Raw genomic sequence first — 12,331 nt, forward strand, 5'->3', positions numbered from 1 at the left:
ATTTGATAACAGCTCCAATTTTATTTTAGTTAACATTATATCATTAAATATTTAAATATATTTTTAATATTTAAAATAAAGAAAAATCACTTTTTCCCATAATATTATGTTTTGAGCAATAACTGATTACATAATATACAAAAAACTATTCTGAGTGGGCGGAAGAGGATACACCCTATTTATATAATGATTATTAATAATTTATCTTTCTATTGACAATAAAGCTAGTAGGTTAAATTAAATTATGCCAAAACTATTGTATTATAATATTTCATCATATCGTATGATATTATTATTTTGTATATTTTTTATTATTAGCTACGCTAATAGCTAAGTGTGCCATAAAACTTTGTGATTCATTGTGTACTTAAATAGCTTAAAATTAGTAGTAGAAATAGTTTTTGAATTAAACAAAAATAATAAAACCGTTTGCGTTGGAATTGTTAATGATATACGTCTTTGAACAACAATTTTTGTCAACGTTTGAATATCAAATGCTCATCAAAAATTAATGTGTCTTCACATTAAGCTTTTTAATTTTAATTTTAATGAAACCCCTAAAAAGAATCCTTTATTACATTTTCAATACTTAATTAGGTAGGAATTAAAATTAAGAATCTGGGTTCTGACACTGATGGCCTTTCTCCTAATATTAATTATTATTCAGCTATTATGTATATAACATATGAATGTATTTATTATATTTGCTTAATATGCATTTGTGCTACATTTACACAGGTTATAAATATTTTTATTATATAAAAAAAAATTATATGAATTAATTTTGAACTAAAATATAATTTGCATATTTCGTAATTTTGACGAATTGCATCCAAATCTTAACTTCAAACGCTTTTGCAAAACATCTAGAAAATATAAATATAAATACATTGAAATTATTTTAAATATTCTTCTATCAAAAAATATAATTTTAAATGAACAATAAAATTATGTCAGAGATTTATGAAGCCAAAATTGTATTCCTCACATTTCTATTTACCTTAACCCCCCCCCCCCCAACACACACACACACACACACACACACACACACACCCACCCAATTCACCAACTAGATTTAACTGACAAAAAAAAAACTATTATTATCTACATCTATCAACATCTACTTAAGACTATCAATATAATAGTAACACAACGATTCACCAAAAAACATTATATTTCGTCCAGTTTACTTTATAGAATTTAATAAAGAATAATATTCAACAATATCAAAATAATTTTCAAAAAAAAAAAAAACAGTAAGGTTAAAAAGTTTTAGAAACGAATATCAATCGTTATTCATGCATAGACTTTATGGTTGTTTTTTTTTCTATGTGTTCACCGATGCGGTGTATGTACGAGTATAGCACAACAATTATATATCGTAAACGAACACACAACACTATATTTGCCACTGAAACTAAACAAATATATTATTACTATTATTATACCTACCTTGTTGTCCAAACATTGTCAGAAAGAAAAATATAACTAAACACCAAACAGTCTACAACAGAACACACACGTTGTTCGCTAATGGTGTCATGTCTCAAAGTGAAAAACAAATCGCGTAAATTCGTCTCGGTACACCTTTGGCTAGCTGCTGTGTCGCATCGCCCGGAAATCTTGAAAGTCATCGAAAACGTGTTAGTATTTCAAATTAGGAGGTTGTACCATATTATATTTGTACTAACACATGTACTTACATACTAGGTATATATATACATTGCAATCACTCGTGTGTAAACGTGCACAAAACCAAAGCGATCCTGTGACGTTGAAAGGAATAGTCGATGAAAGGGGTAGGTTAATAGGTTAGTATATATATTATATTCACAGCCTTCGCCGATTGATGGGCTTTCCCTGCTACCGATGTAAATCATGTAAGGGGGGATTCACCTACTTTGGCTACACGTGATTTATCATCCACGAGGCTACACACCGCGGGCCTTTTAATATATACACTCGAGTATTGTACGTGAAATGTTCCGGCTTCTTTTTCGCTCCTCCGAAAACTCCTTTTCCCACCGAAACCTACACTGTATAAAATAATAATATATATTTAGGCACGAGGCCCGCGTTGTTCGGAAAATCCGACTGCAATACGGTCTGGTTGTTAGTGCATCAGATTCATTTATTTGGAACCACATAACTCGTAGCAGAGGTGATATATAATTGTAGAAAAACATCACCATCAGAATTCCTAAGATGACGTTTTAATATTTTTAAAATATATGTATCAAGTTGCTCGGACGTCTTGTGTAATTTAGAATCGTCCTGTTTATTAATAAAGTTACAAGACGTCTAGCAATCATTTACTAAAAAAAATCAACAGTTTAATAATGTCTTCAAATCCGTAAGTTTATTATGAAATTGAAATTATAAGAAATACGTTATTACGAAATTCATATTATTCAATTTACTTTTTCACGCGAAAAAGTGATTTATCAATTTTTATATTTTATAACTTAAGGATTATTTATTTTTACTGTGTTAAGTAAATATATTAAGACGATGGTTTACATAGTTAGAGAAAATTTCCACAATAAGTTAATAATTAAGATATTTGATATCAGAAAAATAATATTTTTTAATTCAGTGAACTGTGCAATAAGGTATAAATAACTAAAAATGAAAACATTTTTTTTTCTGAGACAAATGGACACATAAAATATTGTCAAAATCTGCCCTGTATTAATATTCTGAAAATTCGGGCGGAAAAAGACACTCTGTATATTTTATATTATTACTATTAAAACTTATCTTTCTATTGAAAATACAGCTATAATAGGTTAAAACCAGAGCATCTTAGTTGCGTACCGTAAAAAAGGTGTATATGAATTGCATCCCACTATATTGGTTAGGTAGTAGAAATTTTATTTCGTTTTCAGGGGTTCTCCGAGGTGTATTAATTATAAGGGAGTATAGGCTCTGATATGATGTCCGATGATAATATTAATTACGATAATGTATGGACTTTATTACTGATTCTTGATTGATAATCATTAATAAGCAAGTTCGTTCATCGTCATTGTGAACATTAAAACACGACTTCTATTCTACCTATAATATATCGATTATCAGTAAATCTTTGTATTATATCATGTATCATTTAGTTTCACAGTGTTGTGGATTTACCAAACTGATGTAAAATACTTGATTAGGTAGGTAGGTAGGTACAGTATTTACTATTGATAATATTGTTGATCTTAGTATATCTTTTACTACAGTTCAGTCTTCGTTCTTACTCAGTTTTTACTTTTTCGTGTACTGCCTACGTGAGCTGTAATAACTGAAATAGAAATGGAAAATATTATAAGTGAAAAATAAAAGCATTTGAAAACAATTGACTAGGTAGTATAAGTTTTGTTTTCATAAATATTTAGCTAATAATATTCAACGTTGGAAATGTACCGTGAAAACGTGTATAGCATATTTAAAGATGCACGTCCTTTTTAACAATTATTACTACTACGTGCCTTTAGTTTCCCAAAATTATTGCATATTATATTTTATTATATTTTTGTTTTTGTTTTTTTTTTTTTTTTTATTAGCTACAGATATAAAACTATTAATATTATTGTTATTTACTTTTAAAATAAAGCGTACCGTCTATTATGTAAATGGCTTAAAATTAGTTAAAATATTTTTTAGATGTCATTGTAAAACTAAAATGATATCTTCAGTGGTGAAATTTTTCAAGTTTCTACTGTAAATATTTTTATTATTCGTGTAGCAAATATATTATTATTGCTATTATTATTATTATACCTACCTTGTGATCCAAAAATTTTCAGAAAGATAAAACAATTATGTTTATTTACGATATGAAGATGAATTGACTTTATCTGTATCTGACGATTTTGATAACAAACCTAGCTCTCAGAAGCATACTAAAAAACTACGAAAGAGATTTACAAATAATATCAGAAAAAAAACAACTTAGACAATCTGCTACTAAATATCAGCTAAAAAATCAAGAAGTTCATAAAGTAGCAGCAGCCAAGTATACAAAAAAAAACCCCGAAGTAAATAGGGTACAAGTTCATAGATATGAATAAAATAATCCAGGAGGACGATCAGAAAAGCGAATCTTTCCATGGAAAATAAAAGCTTTTTCAGATATTAAATATGAATCGGAAATAGATTATGAGACGGATAAAACTGTATCTTCGGGTACTATGAGTCATAAATGCGTATACTGCGATGCTCTTAAATTCAAAGAAGAGGTGCCTGGAATGTGTTTTAGTGCCAGTAAAGTACAACTTCCGTCTTTTTTACCTCTTCCTGGACTTCTTAATAGTTTGATTATGGGGTTCCATCCTGATCACATACATTTCATGGACTGTATTAAAAAATACAATAACTGCTTCCAAATTACATCTTTTGGAGCGAAAAAAATGATCGAAGATGGATTTATGCCCACATTCAAAGTGAAAGGTCAGGTGTATCATTTAATTGGTAGTTTGCAAGCTTTGCCTCAACAAAACCCTCAATTTCTGCAGATTTATTTAGTTAGAGATGATAAGAGAGAAACACGCTCAAGATGTAGCAACTTCGCTGATGTAAAGCAAAGCTTGGTAAAACAATGATAAGCGATGTTGTGCCATAATAACCCATTCATAAAGGACTTTAAAACCACACCTGAAAGAGTACCTCAAAATAGTAGAAACTTTGAAATTATAAAACACGCTGATAGAAAACCTGATAATGCTCACAGAGGACATTATAATGCACCAATAGTAAGTGAAGTATCATTGGTCATAATTGGACAACAGTTTGAAAAACAAGATATTGTGTTACAAAGTTATGATAATAAATTGCAACATATTAATGAATTGCACCGTTCATACTATACACTGCAGTATCCGTTACTTTTCTGTCATGGTGAGGATGGTTATTCTCTCAGATTGATCCAAAAACTAAATTACCACTTCAGAAAACAATATTTAGTTGATATATTATGTACGCTAAAATTGAAACAAAGTGGTTAAATTTTATTAGAAACAATCAAATGTAACTCAGAACTGATAATTACATACAGTTCAGAGATGTTAGGAAACAAGATACCAATCTTGCACATCATGGTCAGATGGTAGTGCTTCCGTCATATTTTACTGGCTCACTACGATAATTATTATATGCATGAAAAAACTCAGGACGTAATGACATACGTTCGTCCTGATTTATTCATAACTTTTACATGTAATCCTCGATGGAAAGAAGTTTCAAATGCATTCCTATCTGAACAAAAAACCTACGATCGACATGATATTATAGCTAGGATACTTCATTTAAAAGTTAAGACGTTAATGAAATTGCAGACAAAAGGGAATTTGTTTGGGGAAGTGCAATGTTTTATGTATTCGGTCAAATGGCAAAAACATGGTTTGCCACACATACATACTTTGTTTCGGCTATAACAGCGCATTTCTCCAGATAAATTAGATTGTATATTTGTATCATTAGTGTGGAAATACTTGGTCCTGAAAAAGATTCTCTCTTTTACGATATTATCAAATATGATCCATGAGCTTTGCGGTAATTCAAACAATATATCACCCTGTATGGAGTCAGGTAGCTGTAGCAAGAAGTATCCTAGATTTTTCATTTAAGAAACACAGACAGGAGACAACGGATATCCAAAGTATAGGCGAAGAGCTCCAGAAAATGGTGGTTTTAATGTTGAATAAATGGTAAGAAAATTGATAATAGTTGGGTAGTGCCTATCACTCAGTGCTTTCACGTACATTCGGTGCTCATATTAATATAGAGTACTGTACCTCTGTAAAATCTATAAAATACATTTGTATATATATTACAAAAGGAAGTGATCAAGCAGCATTTGGTTTTGAAAACGATACTAAAATTATGAAGTCCAGCTTTCTGAAAGTGGTCGATATATCAGCAGCTCTGAGGCTGTATGGAGAATTCTGGCTTTTACTATTTACAAGAGATTTCCAACAGTCTTCCATCTTTCTGTACATTTAGAAAACGGCCAGTGTGTTTATTTCAACCCCGATGACTCCAATCGTTTAACATACATGATTAACAATCCACCAAAAACTACTTTTTTAGCATATTACGACGTATGTAAAGCATATGATTTTGCAAAAACCCTTCTTTATGTTGATGTTCCCTTTTACTATGTATAGAGGTTTACCTCAGCCATCAAGATGTGAAGCAGTCTTACAAAATAAAGAATACCTTCGAGAGATCAATTATGATTCAAATATTTTGGCACAGTATATAAATTTAAATGAATATTTACTAAATAATTATCAGTCCTATGTATATAACAAAATATTAGAGGGCATTGAGTAAAACACTGGCCAAACATTTTTCTTAGACGCACCTGGAGGCACTGATAAAATATTTGTCATAAATATTTTATTGGCCAGAGTACGAAAAGATCATGGAATAGCTTTGGCTGAAACTTCTTCAGGCATCGCTGCTATATTTCTAAAAGGAGGTAAAACAGATTATTCTGTATTTAAATTGCCATTAAACTTAACGAGAGTAGAGACACCTAAGTGAAATATTTCCAAACTCCAAACAGAGAAATATAACAAAAGTTTTAAAAAACTGTAAGTTAATAGTTTTGGATGAATGCACAATGGCCCACAAGAGTGACTTTGAAGCTCTCAATAGAACATTAAAAGATATGAGAGGATATAATAGTTTGAGGGATGGAGTCACTGTGCTGCTAGCAGGAGATTTTTGACAAACATTAGCCGTTATACCTAGGGGTACAAGGGCTGATCAAGTAAAGTAGTATCTAAAAGCTTCGTATTTGTAGCCACACATACAGAATGTTGTACCTCATAAAAATATGACGGTCTATTTAAAAGGTGACACATCTGCTGGGATTTTCGCTGAGATATATAGTTTTAATCCCGAGAATAACGTTGATTCCAATTGATTATTCCTTTGAGTTTAAAAGAATACAATTCCCACTCAAAGTTCACTTTAATAAGTGTCGAAGACAATCATTGAGCATGTCAGAGATTGACTTGAGATAAGAATGTTTTTCACATGGAAAATTCTATGTCGCATGTTCTAGAGTTAGCTCCGCCAGTAGTTTGGTTATTTTAGCCCCAAAAGGCAGTACCAAAAATACTGTATATAGAGAGGTATTGAAATGAATAAAATATGTGAATATAAGTATTTTTTTTCGGTTTATATAACACCATAATGTATATAATAATCAAGGCTAGGATTTGTATGCAACAGCATGTTTTTTTTGCGACTTCTGATTATTGAGTTTGTCAGTAATGTCCACGAATCACCTCATGATAAGATGAATGGTGGTGTTTTTATTTTGCATGTTTTTTCATATATTGAATAAAATGAATATTATTGCATATTTCGATTATAAGAATGCGAAAATGCATGTTTTATAGTATATTTCGTAATTAATATTTATAATTTTTGTAATCGCTTTGCTATAATTATTTTTTAATAAAATGCAAATTAAAAAAAAAAAAAATTACTATTTCATATTTAATTCTAGCTCTACTGATTAAAGTTTAAAACTTGGTTTTTTTGTCAAACACAAATTTTATTTTTATAAATACAATCCTATGGTACAATAGGTATGCGATTAAAGATTGAATAGTTTGACGGAGAAAGATAAACACAATTAATAAAAGTATGTCGGTCAATATAAAATCTAAGATAGAAATTAAAATGCATATTTTTGCATATTTTGGTAAATAAAATGCATATTTTACAATTTTTTATTGCATACAAATCCTAGCCCTGATAATAATGTTACAACGACGTTGTAAAACTTAATAATTAGTATTAAAAGAGTTTACAGAAACTTCTATACAACCTAGGATCAACATATTATCTAAAATCAGTCTGTAATAAATATAAAAACTGATACAATAAAATGGATAGTTGGTTACACAAAAAACTGTACACGGATGAAGCCGGGTTATTCAGCTAGTATTTATATATTTATATATTTATATATGCATATTATATAATAATATATTCTATTGCTCTCGTCACTAAACATGCGCACAACTAATGTTAACCAGTGACGTTATATTAATATTCTGAAAATTCGAGTCCCTTGCAGCCCTTAGAAATCATTTTTTTAAATTATAAATAATTTAGTAAATTTGTTAAGAAATTTAAAAAAAGGGACATTGTTCAAGTATTAGGAAGTTAACGGCAACAATTAAAACGTAAAAATATTTTATTATATAAGTGGTTATTTATTTCAAATACTTTTAATAAGAACTACCCATCTCTTATAAAAATAATATAATATAATTTAAAAATATGAAATACCTATAAATTACAATCAAATTGTGTACTCAAAATATTTGATAATGCTATTAACTGTATTTTATAATACACGATATAACGTAAAGCTAAACAACAACGGTGATTTTCGTGCATATACTATAATACAATAAATAACCGTTCGACCGGATCCGTTGTTATAAAGACAATGTTATCGGTAATGACATTGTCGGGTCCGGAAACGACCAATAATTCCAACGATTAACAATCGAGGCCTACAACTTATTCTATATACCTACTGCGTGCTGGGGTGCAATCATATAATATCGCAAATGTGCACCAGTGCACAATTCGTTGTTAACCCGATTGTGATATCCTATCATCGATTTTAATTTAAATACGCTATTTTCCTCAATTTTCTGTAATATAGGCGCATATGAACATGGTCGTGTCAAAATATTGTTTTTCTCAAAAACTCGTATTACCCCCATATGAAATTTGAGGAACGAGAGTATTAAAAGCAACACAATACCTATTTATAAAAGTGAGCATCGTGATAAAATTAGAAATAATAACATTTATAGATACTATTAAAGTTCTCTATGAAAAAAAATTAAATCTCCAAAGATGGGCTTTCAAAAAATTACTGTAAATCGCAAAATAAAAGGACAGATAATTTGTTTTTAATTTACCTAAAGTAAAATATACAAATACCTATTTACTGTAATAAAATAATAAATCAAAGCAACTTTGTCTAAACGGTCTACCTAATAATTTTTTCAACGTTGCTTTTTATTCCTCTTTACTGCGTATCCATTAGAAAGAATACATTTTTGTGACCTCGAATATATCCTTTTCCATCTCACTGTCTTTTTATTTGTGGGAATATGATCCCATTCAGTATTTGTTCCTTTGTCTAGACAACTCATCTTCAACTAAAGTTTATCTAAACTAAACTTAGATTAATGTCAAATATAAAAAGAAAAGTTAGCTACCTAATTTAATTAATATTTTTCCTTTAAAATGATAATTATTTTTATGAAATACACGCAGTTAAATAATTGGTATATTACATAATCTTGTATTCATATTCTAATAACGGTCAATATTTGTTATAATTTGTTGGCCCACAATATTCCATAAAATAAAGCAATCAATTAAAATTTATTTTTAAGTTAATATCATGAAAAGATCTTAATTATCTTTAAAAAAATAATTCGAAATAAACTATATAAATATTGAATTTAGGTATACTCAAAACTTTAATAATTAATAAGATAAATTAGTATTGATGAAGTTAAACTTCTATAGTGAACTTATATATCTCCAAGACTATATAAATAACCGAAGGGTTATAATTGAAGCTGAATAGTGAAGTAAGTATATTTAAATAATTAACCTGTTTATATATATATATATATATATATATGGATGAATTTCATAAATAAACTACAAGAATATGTTGTAAGCAATTATATTGGTTCGACGATATGGAAACTTCTCTTCGTCACATAAGTATTATGTAAATCACAAATTGCATTAATTTAACATGTTTTGTTAATATAAAATAATGAAACCATACAATTAATTTAAAATTTTATTAAATACAACTTCCATTTTAATAAGAATAGTAAAAAAGTGTGTAACATTCCGTCAGGCTTTATCTTTGATATAAAAGCTTGTTCTTCGTATAAGTGTTTGTAAATACATAAAATATGATCAGAGCACCATATTTCATAACTTTAAAATTCTAAGTATTGGCTTTAAAATCACGTGGTGTTTTTATGTATCAGTATTTTATGGCAGGACTACTTAAAAAGTTTTATGTTATACATTTTTATTACAAAAATGTCATTTGGTACCTACTTAAAAAGTAATTTTCGGAGTAATTTCTAAAAGGGGCTAAGAAAATGACAAAAAAATAAAAATCAAGGACCCTGGCTTCACTATGTATTATTTACTTCCTGTAGATTTCACTTGTACCTCAAGTGGACCACTATAATATTTTTTCTAATTTGTATTCAATGTTAAATATATTTGTATAGCTACACTAAACGAAAAACGATAAAAGATGAATTTTAAATCCAATAATATTATATTCATCACACATTACTCATAATATAAATAATATCGTGTATACTTATTCTAATATTCTTACTATACTTTAAGAAATTCATACACTATAAATTTCATACTATACATACAGGGTGATTCTTTTATCAAACAACACTCATTATTTAAAAAAATATTGACTTTTTTCAAAATATTTTTTACATTATTTCAAGTTTTTAAAAAACCAATGCTTTTATTAAAAAAATTATATTTTTTAATATTTTTTATCCTTATCATTTTTTAAGTTTTTTACTTTTTTGAAAGACAACATAGTTAGATTAACATAGTTTAATTCCATATTCCAAAGCAGAATATTTTTCTAAATATTTATTTTGATTCATAAAAATCGAATTTAGGACGAGTAGCTTATGAGTTATAAGTATTTTAAGTTTAGACAAGCAGAGTAGTGGACAAAAATTTTGCGGGGTAACCCCGTACCACTCCACTCCGCCAATCTAAACTTTAAATACCTATAACTCATAAACTACTAGCGCTAAATTCGAAATTTTAACGTAATAATTAATAAAAAAAAAATAGTTTTATTAATTTATGAAATTTTAAGTATAGGTTACCATTTGAAAATCAAAAGTCGATAGTGGTTTACCTAATAAATATAAGGGTGAAAAATATAAAAAAAATATACAATTCAAAAAGAGTGTAAATCTACAGTTTTGAAAAAAAAAAATTGAAAAAAGTCAATACTTTTTAAAAAAAATTAGTGTTGTTTGATAAATCAATCACCCTGTATAATAGGAATATATTATAATTATTACAAATAAATACGACTTATCAAAGAGTTTTTAGTTAAAAGTATTTATTTGCTTTCCAATTTCAAATCATGTTAATATAAAGCTGATAGAGCTTTATTAGTATGCCAATAATTCAAAAAATATATACAAAAATGAATTTATTTAGCTTTTTCTATCAAATAACGTATTTATATCTCATTATAATAATCCCATAGTTACAAATAAATATACTAAAAATATATTGATAATTTTAATTTAAACAGAAGTACCTACTCTAAAAACATTGAAAACATTTTTTTTTATGATTATAATAAAATAAAACCGAAATATAAAATCCAGTGGTTATTCGGTTATGAATTATTTTTTATAGCATAATGCTGAATAAGAAGAAGATAGGTAATAATATTATGTTATGTATTATGTTATGAAATAAACTACGGATATTTCACCACCTTTAAATTAAAAATATATATAAAAAACTACGAACACCTAAATATATAAAAATATTATGACTCAACAAGTTTATATTTATTGCTAGTTGCAACTAAATTATTAAAAAAAGTTTTACGTAGTTTAACCTCGGGAAGTTTATGTTAACTTATTTACATTTATTACTTTAAGAGAACGCGTAAAGATTTTTAAAAGATAGAATATACCTACTACGTTTTTACGGCATCTTTAGAATTTACCATTTAAATGATTTCAAGATGTTTTAATATAATTTTAAGCAATTTACTAAATGACGTAATTCCTGGTGTCAGTTGTGCTTCCTTTAATTATTATTGCATGATCATAAAATTATTCAAATTTAATTTAATTTGTACTATTTTATAATTCTGAACTCTAGATCTTTATTGTTAATTTAAAGTTTTTCCACCTTTTAACAATATAACGAGAAATATTGTAATGATAACCACGATTTATAATTAATGACTTACTAGAATATCATCATATATAATATATATCATAAAATTGTCGCACTTTCATAAGTATATACTATAGTTACTTAATTATTGATGAACTGTTAATTGTTAGATATTTAGATCTTTGAGTAATATTTTTTTTCTGTTTTAGACGAAGATGGAGAAAAATCTGTTTCTGTATTATTGGATGCAGAAGAGTCTGAGTTAATTTTTTTGGATAAATCTAATGCTGTAAGTACCATATAAATAATAATGTATTATATTAAAAACTAATTAAATTTTAGTGGTTGG

The 12,331-nt window shown here is 27.8% G+C and overlaps 1 protein-coding gene across 1 annotated transcript in view; it reads left to right on the forward strand.

Moving 5' to 3' along the window:
• Nucleotides 1–12,331, forward strand: part of LOC107165281 (uncharacterized) — a 253,096-nt gene that overhangs the window by 226,455 nt on the left and 14,310 nt on the right. The window contains exon 9 of the mRNA XM_089220731.1: nucleotides 12,192–12,271. Coding sequence (XP_089076857.1) covers nucleotides 12,192–12,271 — 80 coding nt within the window. The remainder of the gene's footprint in view (nucleotides 1–12,191; nucleotides 12,272–12,331) is intronic.

The sequence above is a fragment of the Diuraphis noxia genome, unplaced genomic scaffold, assembly GCF_037042655.1.
Source record: "Diuraphis noxia isolate RWA-SAM2 unplaced genomic scaffold, SU_Dnox_SAM2 contig0002, whole genome shotgun sequence".
Classification (NCBI taxonomy): domain Eukaryota; kingdom Metazoa; phylum Arthropoda; class Insecta; order Hemiptera; family Aphididae; genus Diuraphis; species Diuraphis noxia.